The sequence below is a fragment of the Diorhabda carinulata genome, chromosome 10 (genome assembly GCF_026250575.1).
Source record: "Diorhabda carinulata isolate Delta chromosome 10, icDioCari1.1, whole genome shotgun sequence".
Taxonomy (NCBI): Eukaryota; Metazoa; Arthropoda; class Insecta; order Coleoptera; family Chrysomelidae; genus Diorhabda; species Diorhabda carinulata.
Genome location: NC_079469.1, coordinates 9,060,468 through 9,086,326, shown reverse-complemented (window position 1 = coordinate 9,086,326; position 25,859 = coordinate 9,060,468). Strand labels below are relative to the sequence as shown.

Sequence of the window (25,859 nt, the reverse complement as noted above, 5' to 3'; positions counted from 1 at the left end):
AATTATATTATGAGTACTTGCTGGATAAATTACTGAAAATTCATATATGTAGCTGGTAATTCACTATTTGGACTCTCTATTTTCGACTGATACAATCCTCAACGACTAAAATTTCGATTAATAGTTGGGGAATATGTTCGTGAAAATAAACCACACCATTCTCTTTTTAATGTATTGTTAGGCATCTGATAATAATTGATATGTAGAAAGTGCCTACGTGTCACAACAAGGGAAGCAATTATTTATGGCTGCACTAGGTTCCACTGTTTACCATCAGGGATAGCCTTCGCTGTTAAATTGATAATCACCTATGATTCATTCTAAGATCACAAATTGTGCGATATCATAGTAGAGAAATTTTGTCGCTATCTTTTAAGGAATAACCTTTAATCATTTTTGAAAACAGGGTTGCTACTGAACACACTGCTTACATTAGCACTACACCAACACTTACAAATACACTATAGTGCGTTTCGATAACGAAGTAATCGTCTTCAGAAACTGAAAGTCAACTAAAATGTATTAACGTGATCTACATATTTATACTGAATTTTTCCAGAAATAAACTTCTTTTAACTAAAAGCAAATCCAATAGGAAACAACCTTTTCATGATACATTTAATTAATGATGATGACTAGCAGCATGCTCAGCAAAACCCGATTTATAATGAGCTATGTGCTCTTTAAACCGTGCATGAACGAATATACTAGTTTGACCAATATAGTTTTTCTGTCACAATCATTACAGCGAATTTCATAAATATCATTCTTTTCGGAATTCTATGTTTTATCCTTGGGATTAGCCCACCATCTTTTCAATGTATAGGTGGATTTATGAAGTCTGTGTAAAATTATTTACAATCTCTTTGTACTAACAGGACCGGAAGGTGCCAGAGTTTCCCTATTTCTCATTTTGATCCTGGAAAAAGATGGTTTCACCACGAGGTTTCTTAAGCGACTTATCAACATATTTACAGTTCCTTCATTATAACTTTCAAGTAGAGCCTCATCTTCAAAAAAAGTCCTTTTTTAAGTGTATCTTCTACAATTACCCTTTTCCTATCGTACGATGAAAGGCAAATGTATAATTTCATTTAAGGGAAAATTTGATATACATAAGTTCCCATTTACTTTAGTCTATGAAGAAGATAACTTGGTTATGGAAATGCGCATCAGATAATGTAACAATGTGCTCAATACGAATACCACCCACGGTTCTAGAGATTCCAGGTTAGTAACAAGATTGCTGCTCACTAATATTTTTCTGTACTTCTGAAAGGGCGGAAATTTTTATCTTTATAATAACTGTATTTCTTATTTACATATTTTTGAGTGAAAGAAAGTTGAGATATCCTAGTGATTATAAACTCAACAAAATGCAAGGAAGATAGCTCCAATTTACAACATTCAAATTGAATTGAATTTAATCATCATAATAAGGACTTTACAGAAAACTAAAGAAAATGTTTTCAGAGGAATAACGAAAAGTCAGAAAACAAATTAATCAACATTAGTACGGGTTTAGTTATGTTAAATCAAGTTGAATAATAATATGGCAAACAGAGCAGGTAGCTGTACGGAAGAAAAAGGGGCTCAAGAGGTGTCTCAAATTATTATCTTAATGTTTTAATGGATAAATTTACTATCCAATAAATTTTTCTTTCTATAGTTACATTGACATATTAGTGGAATTTATTCAAATTGGGAAGGTTTCTCTCTGATTCAATATGTTTAGTTTGTATTTAATAAGTTATGCGAAGGCACTATATTTGATTTATTACTACAGTCCTGAATAACTCTAGAAACATATTCAGTCTTATGAACTTAAAAATTTGTATAGAAAGCTTGTCAAGTGCATCTGTTTGGAATTCGTAAGATTTCTTATAAACCAGAAATGTACTCACCTAATATACCTAATCTGTAGTTAAGCGTGATAACGACTAAGTCGGAGTAGGAAGCTAAAACGCTTCCATCGTAAGGATTTCCTGAATTCCACTCGAAAGATTCACCATGAATGTAAACTATCACAGGTCGCAGTGAATCCGGAGAAACTGAAAAAAAAAAGAGATATTGTTACCACGTATATGCTATAAATATCACGTTCACAACGTGAAAATTGTTCTGCATATTAAAACAGTTCATATAGAAAATAACTGAATTAGTTATAGACGTTCTACTAGTTCTAAATATGTAATGTGCTACAAAAATAAACGTGAAGTGCTTCTTTATATTTATGGTGTTGATCATATAAGACAAACTTCATGATTAATAGAGAAAGATTGAGAATACATCATTTTATTTAGAAATTAATCATTAAATTCTGGAAATTTGGAAGTTACTGGAACACAATCGAAAAAAAAAAAGATATTTATTGGAATGGTCTATGGATATAAAACATATAAACTAATTCAAATAACAGGTGTTGATGAAGTTAACGATGAAAAAAATCAGCATCACTACAAAGTGAATATAAGTTAACTAAAGTTAAAATATGGCGGAAGAATAACCGTCAAATAGTACCAATATCTGAAAAGTAAACTTTAAACCGATCGAAAACTACAGTGTAATAATACCACTGGGAACTATATGCAAATCTAATACTCTAAAAAAAGAAATCAACGATATACGCGATAAATTTACTGACACAAACAATAAAGAAATGCTATGAGCATTATATAGAAATACATTAACCTTTCATTGACATAGCATTGAAAGAAATTGCCCACTAAAAGGAATGGATATCTCAGAAAAATTAATCATCAAATAACTGGCAAATTGAAAGGCGAAATTTACAAATACTGAAGGAAATACAGAAGTAATTATCCCAGAAGAGTTAGACTAGGAAACGGATTTATTAACAGAACAACCCAACTTAATACTTGAAGCTGTGATATGGAACGAAGATATTCACAAACTGATTTCACCAAATTAAGAACAAATTATTAGATATACGGAAGATCTAGTGATTATGGCTTGGGAAAATGACTGGAACATCCCAAGCAAAGAAAAATAAGGAAGCGAAAACCAGGTGACCTAGTGTCAACCTACACGAAACAAAATATATGTTAAGAAAAAAGAAGATATAGAAAATTGGAATATAGAATTACTAGAATAAAAATAGCTTCCACATCTAAATATCGAGAGAGCAAATAAAAACTTAGAATAATGGAGAGAAGAATACTGAAAAGGAACCAGGACTTAGCAAACTACAATAAAATGAATATCGAACACTCATGAACTACAAAATGGGAAAGCAAATGGAAGTAGATTGTTATAGTATGTTTAGAGTAGGATGTTATATACGTCGTAGTAATCAATATTTAAATTCTTATTTGGCTTTATATCGACTAATTTTACAGATCACATGTGATTTATGTGTGAATTTATAAGAATTCGATCATGAATAGCAATTAATTAAAATATTTTAAATAAAATACAATTATTACTATGTATGCGATTCAACTCAAATATAATAGTGGGCAAGATACCTCACAAAACCATACCTGATTCCCAAGGATGAAGTATAAAATCACGTAAGGCATCCTTGATTCAAACTTTTCCTGATGATGGGAGAATCTTTCCCGAAACTTAAATCAGTATAAGAAAGATGAAAAATGTTCCTATATATAAGATGATGAATACATCATTAGTCGGAAGATAAAAGTGGACTAGAATGACCAAAACAAACATGTTTATTGATATGTAATGTTGGGCTTTATACCATCGGTGATTTACCCATCTTTTTTTTGAAGTTTCCGCTCGCAGTTTTAAGCCTGAGTCATTTTTTCTACCAAAAAACGTCAACCTGTTTTTCGTACATGCATACAAAAATGAAGAAAATTGAGAAAAGAATGTGGTAATTAATATTCTTCATTTATGATGCTTTCCACTTCAAATATCAGTTATTAAAGGCAAAAAATTATACCAGAACATTGTTCTATTATACATATACGCTATTTACTGTATAAATTCGAACATAGTTGGCTCAAACTATAGATAAGGTTGTGTTTTTCTGGAAAAAAATTTTATAAATAAACAGTACAAAGAAGGTGGAAGTTTAAAATATTTATATATTTAAAAAAAGCTGCCGTATCAAAAACTAGTCTCCATTCCAGCTGACAATCCCAAACCCATAGCAGACATTTGTTTGGAGCATATCACTTTACCCTAAATATGACTTAGAGTTAACATGTACTTGTCTCACTAAATGATAAAAGCTTTTTTCGTATACAGAACATATTAAAATATATAAACAGGAATTAAGAAGCCGCTCTGAGATGTATTAAACAACTATCTGGCTTTTTTTTTTCATTTCCTTCGATATTTAAAGTCTTCTTAGACATTTCTTCTATCAGAAATCATTTCTTGCGAGCTGTCATCACACAGACACTGTCCGCTTTTGTTCCTGCAGCACTACTTATATGATTTACACACTTTCAATCATGAACCCTCCAAACGATTTGCAAGCTGGATACGTAATTCGTAATATGAAATTTGGTAGCCCTTCTCAACTTTCAGTTTAGTACATGGGCACACTTATCTAGTGGCATTGGACTACCTAGAATCTTGTCTTAACAACTTGACTTCCTTGATAATTTCCTAGTATAATGTGAAACCAACAACCTAGAAAATCACATTACCAATTTTCAGGGCTACACTTTTTCTGCGGATTTCTTGTAGTTGATGATGGGAAATATTGCAGCTGCAACTGTAAACCATCGTCTATTCATTATTTATTGTTATTTGTTTCGTAGTTAGAAGTGAAAACACCAAACGACGTAACGGACCGCAGGTTCCCGCATGCATAGACTGCCCCTTTGAAAAAATTCCAACTGAAGTACTCCAGAGGACAAAAATCGTGCATCAAGTCCATCCACAACAATCCGTCAAATCATTCGTTTCTAACTCAATCTTCGATAAGTTCGGGAAATTAGAATAAAAAATATGTGTAATTCTCTGAAATCTTTTGATTTTCAATTTATAGTCGTCTAAAAAATTTTTGTGTACTATTAGTTGCATTATGTGATGTAACATTCCATTTTTATTATTATTTGAATCATGTAGAAGTACTTGAACATGGGCTGGCAACATATTCAAATGTCTGGAATATCAATTTTTAATCCTCGTAGTTCACTTAAGCCTAATCTGTATGTCATAATGAAGAATCCTACCAATTTTAAACATGAAGCTACGTTTTCAGCCACCTATATCAATCAGGTTTTAATCCGATCAAAAAATTTGTGCTCGTTTTCAGGAATAATAATCTGGAGTTTTAATTCAAAAGAGTTGAGGGATGAAGGAATACGCATCGATCGCAGAAGAATTGATGAAACTCGGAGAGTGATTGAAAACAATGGGTTGTTTTATTGATTTACCTGTTCACTTTGTGGAAAATCTATTTTTATCTACTAGAGAGTAGCAAAACCGAATTTCTAATGCGGTCATTATTACGGTCATTAAAATTATTGTTACAGGATTATTCCAAGAATCTCTTATTAACAGATTCATCGAATATAAGATTGTATGGTTTTCCATTTAGTAAGGAGGTTCAAGTTATGGACTCTCAACAGTTTAGTTTACTTGCAACTTGCAAGGTGCAGTATGCAATCAATTGTGAGCTCTATTCGTATTATGGAAAAAGGATCACGTGGAAAAGACATAAAAAAATTTAAAGACATTTATGTGAAAGTTTTAATGAACCAGTAAAATCAGTATGCTTTGTGTTGAGAATTTTCAATTTACAGAGTTATTAAAGAAGATTTTCAAACAACACGTAGAGCTCTAGGAGAACCAATACTTTAAATAGCAAATCATTAGAAGAAAAAAACTTCCAAGGAAGTACATGTGATCTTCCGATAGTAGACAATATTGTTGCCAGCGAACAAGATGATGAAGATTACCATGGAATGTGCCAAAGTACACTATGAAAACTTCTAAAAACATTGTTTTTCTCTGGAAAAGGAGTTCCAGGGTTTATATTTTGATAAACAAAGAGGCTTGGAGACGTATTAACCTAAGTACTATACGTAATAAAAATGAGGAACCAAAATAATTTTGGCAAGATGAAACTGTTACAAGTCGAAGAATAGTTTATTTAAATAATTTTTCTACTGCTCTAAATCTACCACAAAGGCATTTCAAACGGTTTTGTTAAAGGAGATTTATTGAGTCATGAATCTACTTGTATCGGTGACTACCATGAGGACATGAATGGTTCTTGAGAACTGTATAATGTTAATGAATAATGCAAGTTATCATTCGAGATTCTTAGAAAATTGGCCACAACCAAGTGGTTGAAAAATATTTACAGAATTGGCAGAATTCAAAGAATATTGACTTCCATTAAGAATATGTGACGAAATCGTGGAATGCGAACTGAAGCTTATCAAACTGGTATGGGCACAAGAAAAGGAAGAAGTTTCAAAAAAATATAATATGATTAGAGAAAAAAAGAACATATGGAAGTTGAACAAGATTCTTATAAAATGATCTCACTGTAAATATTGCTTCTGACATAACCTTATTCCGATTACGATTTGCACTTGTAAGAATTAGGTCTACTTACGGACGGTTTCATAATTCCACTCTTACTGGCACTTTAACTGAATGTTTCTTAAGATTAAAGGGCCCTTTAACTTAGTTATGGAGTGAATTGGTCCCATCATCGATTTGTAACGGTCTTCCAAGTAAAGGCTCTTTTAAGACGGTAAAAGGAGGTTGACAATACTCTGTTCTCTTCTAATATGTGTCATTAAAAAATTGAACAAAATAAAACGTAAAAGTGAGTGTCATTTGTGGCCAAAATTTCTTTTTGCCTGATCTGGTGGCGTGCAGTTGTGTTTTATATTTGCCAATTCAATTCAATTTTCCATTTCAATAATTTTATTCAATAAGTTTTTTTATCATTTTTAATCGTAGTAAGTCTGGAAGTTTTACATGATTGATGCATAATTTTAATTTCAACGACATTATTTGTTCGTATAATAGATTTATTATACAAATTTGTATTAACGTTTTCCAATTTTGTCATGCGATATACGCTGTCACCTACCAAAGTATCTTCCTCAAACTGCCTTCTCAATTGAATATTGTCTGCGTATAAACGGAACTTTACCAACGAGCTACAATATTACGAAACCGAAGCAGAGCGTCAGATACAGTTTGTACGTTTAATGCATAAAAACCTTTTCGGTTCCTATAAATTTCTACGTCTTCGCCGCCTGGAGATTATTTTAAAATTGAGATGCAATCGACTGCACTTGTTGATTTAGTAATTCGAAATCGTTTGAAAAAATCCAAGTTGTTATATATTTTCTTATAGTTCTTTCTGTGTCGATATATTTTTTGGCTTCTGACAATAACATTTTCCTCTTCAGATGAGCTTGAGGTCAAACTTAATGTAGCACAATATCCAGCCAGACTGTGGAAATGTGCTGAAGTCGAACATTTCTAACTTTACCAAAAGTTCAATTTGAAAGAATTCCAAGGCTAACTGACAATTATGAAACTCGCGACTCAGTTGAATGAGAACTTTAAAATTGAAACTTTATTTGAATGTATCATGAAACCAGTATGACAATATTCTCAACATATCTTCTAGAGAGAAAGAAATGCTTTATTGGTAAAAAATTCTTACAATTTGTAGACAAAAGCTTGTAAAAACTAAAAAACAAACATAAAAGTAACTTAATAAAGATAAAACAAATAAAATAAAAAACAGAAGAAACCCATAATGAGTAACAAAATTATAGGTAATAGGTAATAATTAGTATATAAGTCCATGGCAAAAATTAAACCATTAGGCAGCGTGCCCATAATTAGATATTATAGTCCAAAAAGTATAAATAACAGCACTTTCTTGTATCTCAAAGGACTAACTGGGACTAAAGTACAATCATAAACACCGAAGAATCAATTTACAGTTAAACAGGAAACTATTTCGACCTTCCCCTAATAATATGAAAGATAAATTTGTTGAATTTGGAAAATGAATGGATGGATTATGGGGCTAAACTTATGACTGTCTTATGCCGGGCGATCTAGTCATATACCATTCTCATCCGTCTCCGGTCCGATTTTGCTCCAAAGAATGGATCGAAAGGGGTGAGTACACATGTTCTTCATGCTTCCAAGCTCTTTCCAAATTCCAGTTCCGGCTCGGTACATTCGCCACTATCGCCAGTGTTGATTCAATGAAAAAGGCGAAAGTTCCTCTGCGAAAAATTATAGCAGCTGCGATTTAGCCATATTGGCACTTTGTTCAGAGGAAAATTGTGAAAATACGTAGAAAGCGAAGAGCTATTTTTATATCTAGCTTTGTTTTCGAGAACATAACCCATTATTTTTCGTGAGACAAAAAGACGAAATGCTTCAAAATGCGCGGTTGTAGCATGCTTCGTTTCAAATTTGTGAGTTTCTGCTGCCGTTCACGGTTTTAATCCGACGTTATTGCCAAGGGAAAACTTGAAAATATTCATACAAATTTCAACGGATACGCATCCTGCAGTTAAACGAATAGACTGCACGATAGGATGTATGATCAGAGTCGTGTAGGAGTGAGATCAGACACGTATCCAAAAATTATGAACAACGCTGTTCAAACTCTAGTATGTAGTATGATTGTAGACGGATCGGAAGGATACATCGTAGGTGTGTCCCGGCCTCCATTCGTGATAAGTAAGCCCCGTAGAGATCTCTTCAAAGTTTTGACACATAGATACGAGAATCAAGACTTTTGGGTTAAACTTTGTATACTGGTAATTCTGGTTATTTTTCCACTACATATAATTATTTACAGTCGTTTACAGTGGATATGCCCTGAAATTATTGCGGAATTCGGGAAAAGATGATATCTATTTGATTTCAATTGGCAAGTGATTGTGCATTTTTTGCATTGTAAGATATTGAGTCCTTAACTAATTATGAACGTGGAGTAGGTTGGTAGTTTGAATATTTGCTCAAATTGAGTCGCACCATACGTACCCCAGAAGGGAACGGCACATCGGAAATGCGATTCAATAAAGACATAATAGACTGTTGAGGAGATGGATAAGTTCTCTTCTTTGGAAACTGATCTCAGCGTAAAACATATTGTATAATATTGTAGAAATATTGCACTTTCACAACTTCGGCGGTTTAGAAGTTATAAGCACGTTAATTACATGAAAATATAAATGTACATCCGATATATTCATCACATTTATACAAATATTATTTCATACGAGTATACTCGAGGTATAACTTCAAAAAGTATTTTTTCTACTAAAAAAAGTGTTACGCCTATCGATTACAAATGGTTTATTATTTCAATACTCTTTTAATCATGAAAATTGACTATTGGCATGAATCACGTGTCACTAGATGGCGTGAATTTGACTTCTGTTATTTCCTAATCGTGTTTATGTGGTTAGAACAAAAATTTCTGTTCAAAAATTGGTCTAAAAATAACGAACATTGAAGTAACTCTTTTTAACATCATGAAAAATATTAGGATCAGAAGCAGACAACTGAAATACATTGGAGCGGTTTTTGAAGCGGGACAAAGAATTTTAACAACTGGTACATTCGTAACAGTTCAAATTTTACCGCTTTTTCATTGTTTTCGAAGTGCACCTTATGGATGTGTAGTTGTTTTTGTCTCAGAAAAGCACTTTGAATAGTTATATTACTTGGCTAAATAACACTTTCTATTGTATATACAAAAACAAAATTAGTTTGTTCTCTCATTTGTTGCTCACTTCTATTGAAGATTGAAAGAAAATTGACAGATGTCGCCCACATCGTAATTTCATCGAATAGTGATATCAATATTAAAGTTTACCGTTTAGGAAATATTTGTCAAAAATTTATGTTGTTAGGTTTTTCCACAGTTGCAGACATTGACACGATACAAATTCAGAATGCCATGTTTTGTTCTGAATGGAAGTCGAATTTTTTGGATATTCGAATAAATGTATTTGAATAATTATAGGAGAATAACATCGAATGCAGTCTTTTTTCGGTGGAAAGTTCCATCCGCTCCTAGAACATTCAATCTCATCTGAACTAATATCCGTAAACTAAATGATATTACTGCGTTTGGAAGAGATTTCGGAAAATTCAATTTATCAGGACCACTCAACCTTTCTTTCTCACAATTATTGGTTTAGCGAATAGGATGCTCCATACGTTTTTAGAACAAAAAAATCTATATCAAACGCAGAATCCACAAAATTAGTATGCTGCGGGATGGAATTATTTCGTATTGATTGTATCCATCAATTTACTTATGTTAATTTTTATTAGCAAGATGTGACAAATAACTTAGCCAATTTTTAAGCGAAGATGAGTGTAGTTAGGGCGCTATCATAGAAAATCTGCAAAAATATAGAGATTGATAAGTTTAAGATAATTATTATACCATCCATTGTCCATTTTCAAGTTATTAACATCCCAATTTCAAAAAAATTATTATTATGATATGTAAATCTACCCACCCCTGCAGAGGAGCAATTCCTATATCAGGGCCCACTCTAACAAACACTGCTCTTATTGAAATTTTTCTTATCCTTCCAAATTATATCCAACGAATCTCTCTCTCATTCTCTCTCAATTCACCCCCATATATATTTTTATATGGCTCAATTCTCTATTGCATCACCATTACAAAATTTTTAATCAGTATACACAATAAGGTCCCTATATACCGGATGAATTTTGGAGGAAAATGCTGCAAGGTGCATAATGAAAAAACCTAGTTTGGATATTTCCATATAATTTTTCGATTCCAAATAATGATTCGTTAGTTCTATGATTACCATAACTAAATTCATCTTCAGAAGAATCGAAATTATCCGTATCGCCATTGTTGTTGTTGATGTTATATGTTATATGTTCTAATCAGTTCATCAACCACCTTGTTTTATTGTGCCATTTGAATTAAGCTCAATTCCTTTTTTCTTCTTGCTCTTGAAATAATGAACATTTCCTCCTTGGTACATAAATGTTGTATTCTGATCCGATTCATCAGAATTTTTTTATAAATCTCTTGATAATCTGTATCTTTTAAAAATTTTTGGGGGTTTTTTATCGTCGTTTGTATTTCTTTTTGAGTGATATGAAAATTGTGAATTATCCTTCTCATTATGTATGTGTCTAAAATAAGCAATTTTTTCGACTTCTCCCCTTTTGCCATTTAGTGTGGCAACTTTTCGTGGTTCTTCTTAATCAATCATTTTTTTTATTTCAATTGAGCTTCTTCTAATAATAACGATTGAATCTGCAACACGTGCTAGACCGTAACATAATGTGCTACTTAAACTTTATCAAAATATAAAGACTCAAGGAAAAGTTGAAACTTCAATTTAATCTATCTTTCAAAAATTATTAAAAAACTAATTTTGAAACAGAAGAGACCTGAAATAAAAAAGATTCAGAAACATAAACTTATTTATATACCACAAATATAAATCACAAAATTTCTAGAACATAAAGAATAGATAAAAAGACCTTCCTAGAAATTATCCAAAAGAAGCGATATAAATGAATCGTTTACTATAAAAAGCAAATAACCTTTCCTAACCTAACCTAACCAAATTGTAGAATTTCAATACATCTAGGCAGAAGACACGTTCATAACAATAATAAGAGCAAATATTCACTCGTTATTAGATAATACTTGTATTTTCTTCATAATTATTAATTGATAAGTTCAATTCAAAGTGAGTTTGGTCCTAGCGCTTCAAGTGCCATAAATTATAACAACGCACGCACAATTTCACAACTTTGAACCATTGAAACTTTTTTCTTCTCTTTAATTAGAAAACTCACGTTCAATAACTATGAATTGTTATCTCACTTATTACACTTCTTATTGCGATAAAGAAGGAATTAAGATTGATTGATGTATTTTTGTAAAGCAAATTCCAATATATGAAAATATATTTTTCTCAAAATTCAGATTCTCACATCTCTGCATGACACTGAACAAGACACAAAAATGTACGAGTATAGATACTTTTCCTTCCTTTTGCTACAGTGCACCTCATGTGCTATCCAACTTCTGATTAAGAGTATATAACACCAAACAGAAATATATGGAGCAAAAATATTGAATTGAGGAATGAGGTAAATTTAGTTGAAATACAAAAAAAAACAAAGTACCTACAACAAAAAGCGGACATCATCATAAATGTTTAACGCTTTGGTATACGGAATTAACTACAGAAACCAGTTCAGCCAGTAAATTTTTGTAAGAGAGCATGCGTCAAATAATCAATTATCAACTTTACAAAAAATTATATTGTAAACTGATGAAGATGGAGTTACTGAAGTCGATTATCGATTAAACGAATATCAACGTTTTCCAGTGGTTATAAAGTGAAACAATCTCTATGTTTACATTTACGCCCTAACGCTACTGTTGTCTTTTCGAATTTCGAATGATCAAATTTGAGTGAGCTCCCAGAAATGGAACATTTATGAAAAAATGTCATCAATAAATATACGGTCGCTAGAACCGCAAAACTGAAATAAAATTGGACTCACGATCGCGACAGAAAAAGGCCGAATTTCATATTGCTACGAACAAGCTCGCGAAATGTGTCCTTAGGCTGGCCCTATCCAGCTATAATGGAATTTTAGAATTCGGCGAATTCGCGTGGCGACTTTTACATTTTTATAAATGGCGGATACTCCTTTGATGTACTTTGAATTATAAAAGGCTGTTTATTACAGTATTTCTTTCAAATAATTTCTAAGAAGTCTATTTATTCTATTTATTTCTGTTCAAGAACTTCGTAGAATGCTATTTGTGGTATATAAATAAGTTTATGTAGCGCAGTAAGTTTAGTTTTAAATGAGTAGTGAAAAGAACAAATTAGTGGAAGTGTTTATTGATTCACCCCACGAATGGGAAGATTGTGAATAAATACAATATTGAAGTTAGATTTGTAGTGCTTTAGATCTTAAAAATGACAGTGTTGATGGTATTTATCGTGTAATTCAAATTCATCGCACAGACTAGTGTAAAACAGTAAATTCAAAAAAAAAGTATTGAAAAAACCCTAAGAATATTCTGTAATTACTCTTAAGCTTAATGCTAGGATTGAAGAAGGAAAAATCCATAATTCTCATTATTTTCGATCGGGTAGTTAACATTTTGATATCTGGAAATCGATTTTTAAAGAGGTTCTTTCTTTATTTCAACTCTTCATTTCTTAGTTATTGTCTCCATTTTATAAACGATAATTTCATAGGAAACTAGCACTAGATTCATAACGTACGTGCTGATTGTTTCGTATTGTCCCAGTGAATAAAAGTGTGTAAATACTCGTAAACATAAAAACTTACATAAAAAACACATGAAAATTCTAATAGTTATATTTTATAAACATTTTCCGTTGCTAGTTGAAAAGCTTCGATTTAAATTGTCGTATATGTGGAAAATGAACACATTGTTGCAATTTTTAAAAACTGATTTTTTTATTCTGAAGCTTGAAAAAGAGCATTTCATACATTTTTTCCGATTATAATCATGAAATGATATTACTAAAAACGTTCCATTGTTAATTTTTTCATTTGATGTTTTAGGAGTTGAAAAAATATGATTGTAGCATTGATTATTCTAGTTTTTTTTTCGCTAGTCCATACATCAATCATCAATATACGCTAGTTCAACAAAAAAGAAAATGTTGCTATTCCATAACTAAATTAAATTCATCTGGAATATTAGACATGTTTCAGCAATGGATCGTCTCTATATTACAAGTAACTTCCTTTTCAGATGATGTATTGTTCTGAGTTGCATTTGATTTTTTCTCATCATTGTACTTAAATCGACAGGAGTATCGATTTTCAACCTACAACATTATAAGTTGATTGTGTATCATTTTTATCTTATAGAAAAAATTATATGGAACTTAAAAATACAACAAACAATAATTGAAAATAAAATCAAGGTGATAAGTAATTAACACAACTCGAGTCGTATGGGAATTCTAAATTTGAAACTATTGAGAGAGATAGATAAGCTTTATAAGAAAATTTGACAATTTTATGGACAATATGACACAATTTTATATTAGATGCTAGAAAATAACATTTTGGTTTACTAATAATTATATTATTATGGATATCTCACTTCATACTAAATGGAATTATGTCAGTCTATGGTAGATTGTAGAATTCTGACACATAATAATAAGATCTTTCAAGCAGAATTGCCTTTGTCAATATCTGGATCTCATTTTTAATTATGAAGGTAGCCGATTGAATAATTTTGGCACTAAAGATGATAGAATCTCTCACAAGAAGTAAGTATTGTTATTGTTATTAAAAATATAACGATTAGCCCTTTTTGTAATTTCGAGACAAATTCTATGAGGTTCAAACCACAAGGCCTACAGAAAGATAAACCAAAACGAAGATGCGATTCGAGCAACGGAAGCACGGATTCGATGGCAAAACAAGCAGAGGATAATTTCTCTACATGTACAGACCATTGAACACCGTCGATATGTAAACCAAAAAACCCGATCAAATTTGAGTATCGTATCAAGTCATTTTCGAGTTTTAAAGGTTGTATAACTCCTCTGTAAGATAAAATTGAAGTTTTAAACAGATACCTCTCACGTCAGACGAGGACTTAATAGTAATCTTTGCCCATGGTAGAATGTAAAGCTTGTATATTTGGAGTATCATAGTTGTGATAAATTTGTGAGACTGTTACATCATTAATGAATACCAAAAAAAGAATTGGAGACCTAATCTGAACTCTGAGGTACACCAAATTACTCGAAACTTTATCATTAGCTGGAACCTACATTCAAGGTAAGATACAAACCATTTTTAAGGAACACCTTGAATGCTGTAATACTCTAGTTATTGATAAGAATTTCATTATCAACACAATAGAAGGCATCAACGAAATAAAAAAAACTGAAGCCATATAAAATTTATTATTGAGTGAGGTATATATTTCATTGAGGGCAGAACATGACCTCTTCAGTATATTTATTAGGTAGGAAATCAAATTGTTGAGCAATCAAGATTTTATATTTGAAACGAGAGTGCAATAGACGGTTTTTCATTAGTCTTTCGATTATATTCGATGAGATTGGTGATAATAATTATAGTTGTTACTAGACAGCTAGGGAAAAGGCGCTAAATAAACACATTATATTGAACTACATATATTAAACTATATTTGAATGTAATTTTAATGAAAAATATTCTGATTAGTCCAAGCGTGCTGCGTTGTTAATTCAATCAATTACAAAAAATACTTCAAAGAATTTTTGGTTGTATTTTTAATAGCCTACAAGCAGTTCTCTACACATTTTCTAGTTTTTCACGGTTTTCGGATGGAAGTGAGTAACACTGTCTATTTAGAAGTTTTCATAGGAAGTTTGAGTTGGATGCTAGTTATTTGAATCATTAAATATTGAGTTTATGAATTTAAAAGAAAATGGTATCACTATTCTGAGATAAACCGAGCAGAATTTGAGTCTATTGCTTCTCAAGCCAATTTTCTACCACTTTAGTTGCCTCGGGACATTAATCTGGATTATTAAGTTCATAAACAAATTTTTCAACTTTATTTGTGTTTATTTTTTGTTATTCAATCTATGAAGAGTTGGATTTTTCTTTATGAGTAACTTTTATTGAAATATCACCCAATTGATAGGATATGTCATTCCAACAACTTCAAAGAGATGTGACCTAAAAATATTGTGGTATATCATTCCATGAATAATTCCTAAGATTCTGCTATGTGGTACAGTATCATAAGCTATGAATAAACCTCAAAGTCTAATATTTCCACCATCATATTTTGCTTTCAGAATTTCATGGTTTTATCACATTTACACTTTGCACCATCTTTTACGCCTCTATTGATTTTAGACTAATCGCCGCTGTTTCTGAAGCTAAAGAGACCTCACTAGATCACAAACACGACCACTAGCATTATTTAGTATAAAATGTTAATGTACATTTGAATCTTCTACTGGGTCTTAAGAGAGGTATTAAATTTGCTATAATCATTTCACGAAGGAAAAGAAATCATTCTTCTTTTTCCTAAAATTTGTTAATAGGCTATCTTAGGGATTTAAACCCAATATTATTTGTACACATCACTTGATACCAAGCAGCACTATCAATATTTATGATGATATCATAAACTAAAGGCAATATAGTGATATTAGGCCATCAAACCTCGATGAACGCTGATTTTCCCCAATTATTAACTAGGAACATGTAAGAGACAACCAGTAGGTATTAATTAATTTGATAATGCGCCGAAAGTAATTGTTAGCTACCTGTATTTACAAAATCCGGAGTTATATACGGAGCACTGTTCCCGAAGGTCATCCTCAACAATCCTGGTGGATGAAGGTGGTGATTTAACAACCCTCAAGAGACATGTGGGTTGGAAGTCTACTACAGTGGCAGAAGGTTATAAATGAATCATAAGCGAATAAAATGAAGGTTGCAAATAAAAAGTGAATGAAACGACGCCAACGCAATGTGAGACGAACCAGGAAATCTGTTCTATCTGTTCAAGAAACATCGCAAACAATTTACCACCATTTATATTACTATCAATTATTCAAATAATCACAAATCGAAAGAATTACACAGTATATATGTGAATTTTGGAAGAGATTTTATTGCGTTTTGGGGATCGTGAGAAAAATATTGTACATAACTCGAGTGAACTCCGCACTCGGCTTGAGATAGTCCCACTCGTGTGTTAAATGTTAATATTGTTTAGTAATATACTAAAATTCATTTCTATCAAGCTATATAACTTGAATCTATTGGAACTATATAAATCATATTTCATTTTTTAATGAGGCTTGTTAACATTTCTCAATAAATTCGATGGAATTGAACCTTTTTGTTGTGATTCCACGTATATTAATTTGCCACATCTTCTTTATGTAGAAGTCTCATTTTAATATATTTATTTTTCTGACAAAAAAGAGGTTTTTATACTTCTTGGTAACATCAATTCAACGATTTATGTGAGAATCGTCTAGATGATAAACTATCAATTTCTGTGGGACTTGTCGATATAATTTATGTATTGATTTAGGTCGCCTGCACCGGTGAGATTTAGCAGAGCTGGGTCGAATCAAGCACTAGATGTGATTATAACTAATTCTACATTACTCGTATTAGTCAAAACGCTTTCAATTGGAATTAAACTGATATTCTAACAATCTAAATTACAAGAAATTAAAAACCTATTTTGTTATCATTCCATTTTATTATATTTGTAACCTTCTTTCAATAGATGTATTTTGAAACAAACATAATAGACCAATTGGGTTGCGGGCTGGAAGTAGTGATCAAGAAATCTAACTTTAGGTGTACGTTTTTGAAAACTAGCGTTTCCTCAATTCGAAATTATCATTTCTCATAAATTGGCTCTGCAGAATTGATAATCACTAGCACGGCTACCAAAAAAAAAAAAAGAAACAAATTCACTACAATAATTGCCCAAAAATTATAGAATATAATCAAACATACTGCTACGAGCTCGTCTCTGCCCTGGATACAGTAAAATCCTAAAATTCGGCGAAGGCGCCATCTTTGATGAAATACCCGGAATTCGTTCGAACTTTGTTTGAAAGCAAGCGGTTTATTTACATTGTTTCTGTTGAATTATTTCTAGGAAGGTCTATTCATTCATTCATTTTGTTCCAAGAACTCTTGGAATTCTTTTGGGATAAATATAAAAAGTTTTTGTAGTTATTGAATAAATTATTTAAGTTAGTTATGTGATAGTGATAAATGAATTATGATGAGTTAGTTAAGTGTAGTGTATAGTATTTAAATGAATTAAGAACGTAAGAGACAATGTTTCTTAATTGACTTCACAAATAAAACTCGTATAAATAAATACGAATAACTTTACAATACTGAAAAATAACATTAACAGTGAAAAATATGTATGGATTCCATTTATAAACTTTTACAATGATACGAAGCATTGATTATATGTAAATAAGACGGCGGAAGAATTGATTGGCGTTAATTTTAAAGGATTGAGCTGTGAACATGAGAAGAGAAGATAGTACAGAGTATAAAGAAACTACGATCAAAACCAATTTATTATTGACACAATCAAAAGTGTTGTATTTCAACAAGCGTAAGCTGCTCTCTATTCTGTAGACAAAAACTGCAATCATATCCAGTAAGAGAAAAAAAAGTTCGATAGCATTAAGTTCCGTTGAAATAACTCAAATAATGAATATGTGGAATGAAAATACCTCTAAAGAGCTGTGATGAAAATTCTATCACATATTCGCTGTACAATTAGCTTAACGAGGTAGGGAAGCTGTTGCTTACTTGATTGACTTTTTCTGTATCGAATCAAACAACGATATTTCTATTACAAATCGAGTTGAATATAACCCTGTATTCAGCAAGACTTTCCAGGATGGCTCAAGAATGTGTACTGGAAGTAAATGTTTGACATAAAAAAACGACAGCAAAATTTGTCTTGACAGATTATTTGGAAAATTGATGTCAAAAAGTTGCCCATATATTGAAATCAACAGATTATTCCTATGAATAAATAGTTAGTGGCAATGTGAAAATCCAAAATGGTCACTGGTATGATAAGATGTCCATTGAGAAAAATACGATCCAACTTGGACAAAATCATCTGGTGAAGCGATTGGCTTGAATAGCTAGAAAAAAATTTACTAATCACTTCAATAGATCGACCGCTCACAGGTCACAACAATTGCACCTTCAAATAAATTTTTTTAACTCTGTTTTTTTTTTCTATAATTAGCAAAAAATTTTCTATAATCCTCATAATCCGCATAATCCTCTACCTTGTTGCAAGCAACAGTGTTTCGAAATCAGTTAGAAAGTTTTTCAAATAATAATTATCAATCTCCCTGGTTTATTACTACTGGAAACAAACTTTTCTAATTTGACTAATATGGATAAGAGAGTCCATGGATGTGTACCTCGAACCCCAACTGACTACCATTCAAAATACCGTATACTATACTTACGTGCGTGCTAATGCACAAGGGAATATCAGGTAATAAAACAGTCCCTGCCTTTCCAAAAGATGAATCGAGCTCACTATCCTTTGAACATAAACTATTTCGTAACATGTAAGTTAAGGAGTAACCAAGAACAGGAAAACTCTTTCATGAAACATGCGAACTTTGTAAAAGGATATATTTTACTATCAAACTATGCATTTGAAGTCATATTTTTTCTTAGAGACATTTTATCTCCTTGTGATAAAAGATGATGTCGGTGTCTGCTGTTAACATTTATTTGAGATATCTCAAAGAAGTACAAGGGCGGTTTGATAAAACAGTGAGGTACAGAACTTTAACTGTGAAGAGTGAATTATAAGTATGAATATGTATTAGTTAGAAATCAGAAAAAAACAAAATATATGGAAATTGAAAGAAAGAAGGAATTTCGCAAACAAGAAATAGTGAATATGAATAGCTTCATCTTCGAAGGAGTCGACACCTTTAAATACTTAAGAACAATGATAAGCAACAAAAATGACACAGAAAACGAAACAAAACAAAGAATTCATGAGGGATGTAGGGAATGTAATAAGTAGAGAACTATAATGCAGAGCAATAATATTAGCGGAGCAACCAAATTAAGAGTCTACAAGAGTGCGATAAAACCAGTAGTTATATACGCCGCTGAAACAATGAGACTTATAAACATAGACAAAGAACAACTAAGGATATATAAGAGGAGAATAATTAGGAAAATCATGGACCAGTGAAAGTTGGAAATGATGAGTATAGAAAACTATGAAATTAAGAATATATTAGAAAATGGAGATATAGTGGATACAATTGGAGGAAAAAGAATACAATAGTACGGACACATTTGACATAAAATTTGGGCTGACCACAAACACAAAATAAAGGGTCGAAAGAGCTAATTCGAGCGGCTACAATTCCAATTGTATATAGACGAGTACACTGAAGTAACGAAATAGAGGACGATATAACCTCAATTCGAACTTATAATAATATAAGTTAACAAAAATTATATAGGAATTAGTAAATCATCTACCACATTAATATCGGAATACAAACTGCCTTACCAAAAACAGAAATTCTACTGCATTTATTGTCAAATTTTGATTTTTAATATAATAGAAAAGCAGCAGTACGAATTATTTGCAGTTACTCTAAAATATATACAAAAAATTGTTGTTATCAAGATGTTTCATATTTATATAATTGTAATAACTAATTGTTATTGATACCAATAGAGTGCGCTTTTAAAATACAAGGTTCAACTAAAAAGAAAAGAAGCATTATGTCTCCATCACTTCTCCGGCTAATGGAACGTCTTCTTCGGATTAGGTTCATTCTTGGCAATCCAGTGTCTTGATTATTTGTTAATTTCAGGGTAGTGGTTAATCTTTGAATGGACGCAGAAATTCGACTCCTTCTGCGAAATGTTCAACTGTTGTGTAAAGTCAGAATATGGCAAATAGCATTCCTTGATATGTCAGTAGCTTCTTCTCTATCTCTAACCTCAATTCGGCGACCAATTGATGAACTTTTCCATTTAAGATGCGGGTGTCTGTTCTTGGCCATTATGAATACTCGTCATGAGTCAAGAGCTATGGCTATGTTTTGAATTGCACAAAATTTGAGAGGCGTAGTCTCTACCTTCCATTTTTTATCTAAATTTTCAAGATAAAATATGTAGGCATACTATACTTAAATGAGTGAGCTAGAATCGTTGGTTGATATCTTATTTCTAGTCTAAAACTTCGGGAAATCCTATGAAACTGCAATGTGAAGGAACAATTTTATAATTTATGAATGACAAAAGTACAAGAAATTGTGGAGAAAAGGATATGGTATGGTCTTGATAATAGATAATTATACAGGGTGTTTCTATAGGATATATAGAGAACTGAAAAATATTTGGGGTTTGCTCACTAAAACAATTTTGTATCGCCATCCGTATTCAAGGACGTTGAAGAAATAAAAAGTTTTACAATTTTTTTATGATTTTGCCGCAACAACTGACAACATTGTATTGATATTTCATACGAAAATACTGATACATCCAATGAATTTGGTCTTATGTCTCACTCCCCCAGAGGGCGCTAGTTACACGGTTCGTATCAACACAAAATTTCAAGTTTACTTAAACACCATTTAATTTTACACCAAAAAGGTACTCTTCATAAAACTTGATACCGTGTAATCTCTCAATATAGTTGTGCTTTCTGTAGATTCATTGAGTTACTTCAAAAGTTCAAAGCGGTAATAGGCTCTTGCTAATATCTTCATAATATTTTCTCTTACTTTGAAATCAGGCTGAGTTTTCATATAAAAATTTTAGTCCACTAATTCAACAGACGTACTGTATATTTCAATGAATCTTTGCTTATTTTTCAGAAACTACGTTTTGGAAAAGTTGAAATTAATTATTGTTAAGCTCACAACAAGCTTCAGAATTATTCTCATCTTGAGAAGAAACATACACTCACACCTATTAACAAAACAAACATTGAATTAAGCACTGCGAATAAGGTATGTTTTCCTTTGAATGAACTTTAATATAATTTGAGCAACTAATATCACAGTACATTAGTTACTCCCTTGCAATATGAAGTAAACAGTGAACACGAAATTAATTGCAACAACGAGGATTTCAGTGGTTATATTCAATCGTTAGGGTATTTCCAGTTAAATTTCTTCGTAAGTGAATAGTTCAGTACAATACAATACAATAATACATTAGTATTCCAATTGGTTTTCCCTAATAAATTGTCAATAAAGGAACCAAAAGGTTAACTCATCCTTAGCTATAGACCAGGAAACAGCGGTGAAAAACGTTAAAACTCTGGGAATTTGTTGAATCAATGTCGATTTTCATGGAAATTTGGATTTTAGTTCCAATTACCCCCTTAGGGGTTATCTACTTCTGCAAGTCTATCAGCTTTTCCGTTTTCCTCCATGCTATTGAGACCGGAAATACATTGGAAAGTAACTTAATTTGTCTTACTTAATACGTTTAGCTTCTTTAGGCATTCCCAAATCAGTTTGAATTTTATGACATTGGAGCTTAAGGCTCTAATGAATGCTTTGCTACTAGAGAAGATGATGATCTCGGGTTTACTTTCTTTATATCTTTTTGCTTGAATTTGCTTTGTGTATTGCCTAGATATTCATAATATTTTCGAAAAGTATTTCTATTGAAACAGTATATATCAAAATAGTTCGGAGAACCTTGTATTGAGTATATATAAATTACACGTGAGTTAGTGAGGTAGAAACATGACAAATGATTCTCAAAATTATACTCCAAATCTTGTAATAGTTCTACATAACACTTGATAATAATCTTATTTTATAGACTTGTCTGTGTCTAGAAAAGATTTCTAAATTCGCGTGATTAAAAATACTAGTGATCTAAAAGGTCTCTCTGGCAACGAAAAATTGTGTTAGTACAAAGTATAAAAAACTTCGCATGATCAAAATTATTCGCAGTAAATAGAGTGTGAAAAACGCAATAACCCACAATGCCAAGAGTTTGTGTAAATACTTATTTGATGATCCCAGAAAGGGGAAACTCAAGATTTCATCGTATTTATACGCTCGAACTGGCTGCCCTTATGTTTTACACACTTCGGTCACGAACAATTTTTATTTACATTCGGTTACTCGACAGAATTTTAAACACCACGCTTCCCGCTTCGGTATTCACCACATCGACCTTTTTAATTCCAAAGTTTAATACGATTTCAGTTTAAATTCATTATCAGAATTTTCAATGCAGTCTTTAAGTATGATATATTTAAAATACAGTCAGTAATTTGAGTACTTCAATTAGGACATTAGTGATGAGAGAATGATAATGCCTTATATTACTATCCACAAACCGTCAATAAATCTCTGAAAAAACTGAAAACTGGAGTCAAATAAATAGAAATATTTCAAAATAGTGTTTAAGATCATAATTTGCATCTACAGTAAACGACAGATGAGTTATAACCATCACCGCAAGTGGATTACTATACTTTTTCTAAGAGTACGCAGAATACTTCGTCTCCGATTACAAGGATGTGATAATGTCAATTCACCATGTAGAGTACTAGCTAAAAGAAAGTTTCAGATTTGAGAATTTGAAGAATGCTTTCGGCAGATACGATTGGATCCGGTACCAACATTCTAGACAATCCTTCATCATCCGGATCCAATCGTATTTGAGTAATCCACTTGCGGTGATGGTTATAACTCAGCTGTCGTTTACTGTAGATGCAAATTATGATCTTAAACACTATTTTGAAATATTTCTATTCATTTGACTACAGTTTTCAGTTTTTTCAGATATTAATTGCCGGTTTGTGGATAGTAATATAAGGCAAGATAACTTGTTACAATCTACTCTCCTTTTGGTTCAAATTCGTGACACTATTGTTTGCGGTTTTAAATATCTCAAATAATTTGTCAATGTATCACAAATATTCCAACTTTGACATATTTTCTCTCATATCCACCTGTACCCTCTTCTCATTAATTAAAAAAAATATTCAACATCTCCAAATTGCGTTTACCTGACATTAACTACAGTTTACAAAAGATATTAATCTAATTCCATTAATTAATGTAGATTACAGAGAAACTGGTACTAAAAAACAAGTTTATGAAATAAATAATCTCACTTTTTTTCTTGGAGGAGATTAAGCGAATGTATTTAATAACCCAAATTGATGAGAACAGTTTTATAAAAGAAATACACATAGTGCGAAAGCCCAGGGAAATCTTTCATTTCTGGTAACCTTATTTCCAGCCCACAGATAAAACCTCCAAAATAAGAAACGATTGCTATTTCACCCACAAAAAGATTAAATTGTCTGCGTCAGAACTTGAGATATAATAAATCAAGATATAAATCCTTGGATACAACCCTGCATTTCGCTCATTGTCACTATCTGCGGAACAAAGACGATTATTTATCATTATTTTCTGTTTGTAGGAAAAGGTTCACGTACGCACTAAATCACTCCATGTTTAATGCAACTAAAAGCTGGGAAACATTTAGGCAAAAAGTTATTGGAACTTCATGTCTCTCATTTTTCTTTGTATACTGTAGGAAAAAACTGTTATGAGTTTTTTCTTTAGTTTTCAGTTGACAGCTGAAAAGTAATTACAGTGACAAATTATCTTTACTATATACTTTTAAGAATAATGAGGATAACAGTCTCTCATTGGTTTTTGGTGAACTCAAATCTAAATCGTTTTTAAGAAAGAATCTCATTTCAAATTGAACTCGTGCCGTTGAAACCTGCAGTAAATACAAATGAGGATTCAATGAATATTAAAGAATCGATTAGAACCACTAGACACAAGATTCAACAAAAATCTAATCAAGTTACATGGATACTTTCTAGGGGATAATAAAGGGCGAAAGATTTCGCAAAAAGAATCGAGTTAAGTAATTTCTTGATAATATTGAAGAGACAGCTTAAGATTAGTGTGGAATAGAAATTACCCACACATTCCATCAAATAGACTTTTGCCTTTGCGTAACAACTACACATTAAATCGTTAGGAAAACCATGAAAGTTTTACATTTTTAATGGTGAATGTTCCCAGAATGTGCTATTATACGAGTGCTAGTGGAAATTTTTACAGATACTTGAAACGTTATCTTATTCAAATAATGTGATAAATCGCGATGATTTTCTATAACTTCGCCGTGGATTAAACCAACAGCAGTGAGCCGATTAATTCGCTTCGACTTTTGGTGATGAAGCATTTTGAGCCATCGTGCTTCGATGGTTTTTTAAATTCAATCAGGCACCTCGCTACAGGATTAATTTTGTGAAGATCGTCCAAAATCGATTGTTGTGCCAGAAAACATCGATGCTCTGTGTAAACTGATATTGCAAGATCGTCATGTGACATACCGTGAAATTAGAACATGCTTGGGCATTAGTTCCGATTGCATACATTTCATATTACAAAAACATTTGGCCTTCAAGTAGATTTATTGGCGCTGGATACCACATCATTTGACAATTCGTGTTGTTCGCGCACAAAGGACAAGCAAATGGTCTCCTGTTTTTTCGAAATAACTGGTCATGTCGCCACCGCTCTTTTATAGCAAAACAAAACAGTGAATTCTGAATGATACACCAACATTTGTTTGCCAAAAGTAATCGAAAAACTTGGAGCAACCATTGCAACCAATCGAAGAAGAAGATTCATTCTTGACCGAGAAATTGCGAGCTCTTATACATCAATTCAAATTAAAACGTTTTTGACCAGTCAAAACATCAAATTGATGGATCATTTGCCGTACAGTCTATATTTGGAACCAACTAATTCTTCTTATTCCTGAATATAAAAAATAAATTGAGGGTTAACGTTCTTCTACACCCGAAGAAGCGGTTGATGCGTTCAAATCACACGTTTTGGAGGTACGCATACGCATACAAAAGTGTATTGATCTCAATGGAGAATATTTTGGAAAACAATAAAGCCATATCCAATCATGAATATTTGTTTTTATTTGTCTATCTCAAAACTTGACAGCCCTCGTAGTTATAATATTTGAAGCTTATGCATAGTTACTCAAATAATTTGGATATATTCTGAAAAATAATCTACTGAAAAAACCAAGAAATAACAAAAACAGCGATGACTTCGATAATTGCGTATCTATAAACTGAAATTTCAAAACTCAATTTTAAATGTGTCTCTAATTCAAGCAGCTGTGAGCTTTAAAAACATCTGCACGTACCACGTGCAATGAAAAATTGTCTGAACCCCGAGTACATGATTTTTAATATCCATTTTATCGATAAATATGAAATAGAATAAAAAATCGAGACAAAT

General features: G+C 31.8%; 1 protein-coding gene across 1 annotated transcript in view; it reads right to left on the bottom strand.

Annotated features, from left to right (window-relative positions):
- The window catches only part of LOC130899109 (neuroligin-4, Y-linked), a 347,133-nt gene that overhangs the window by 137,692 nt on the left and 183,582 nt on the right, over window positions 1-25,859 (bottom strand). The window contains exon 3 of the mRNA XM_057808880.1: window positions 1,905-2,051. Coding sequence (XP_057664863.1) covers window positions 1,905-2,051 — 147 coding nt within the window. The remainder of the gene's footprint in view (window positions 1-1,904; window positions 2,052-25,859) is intronic.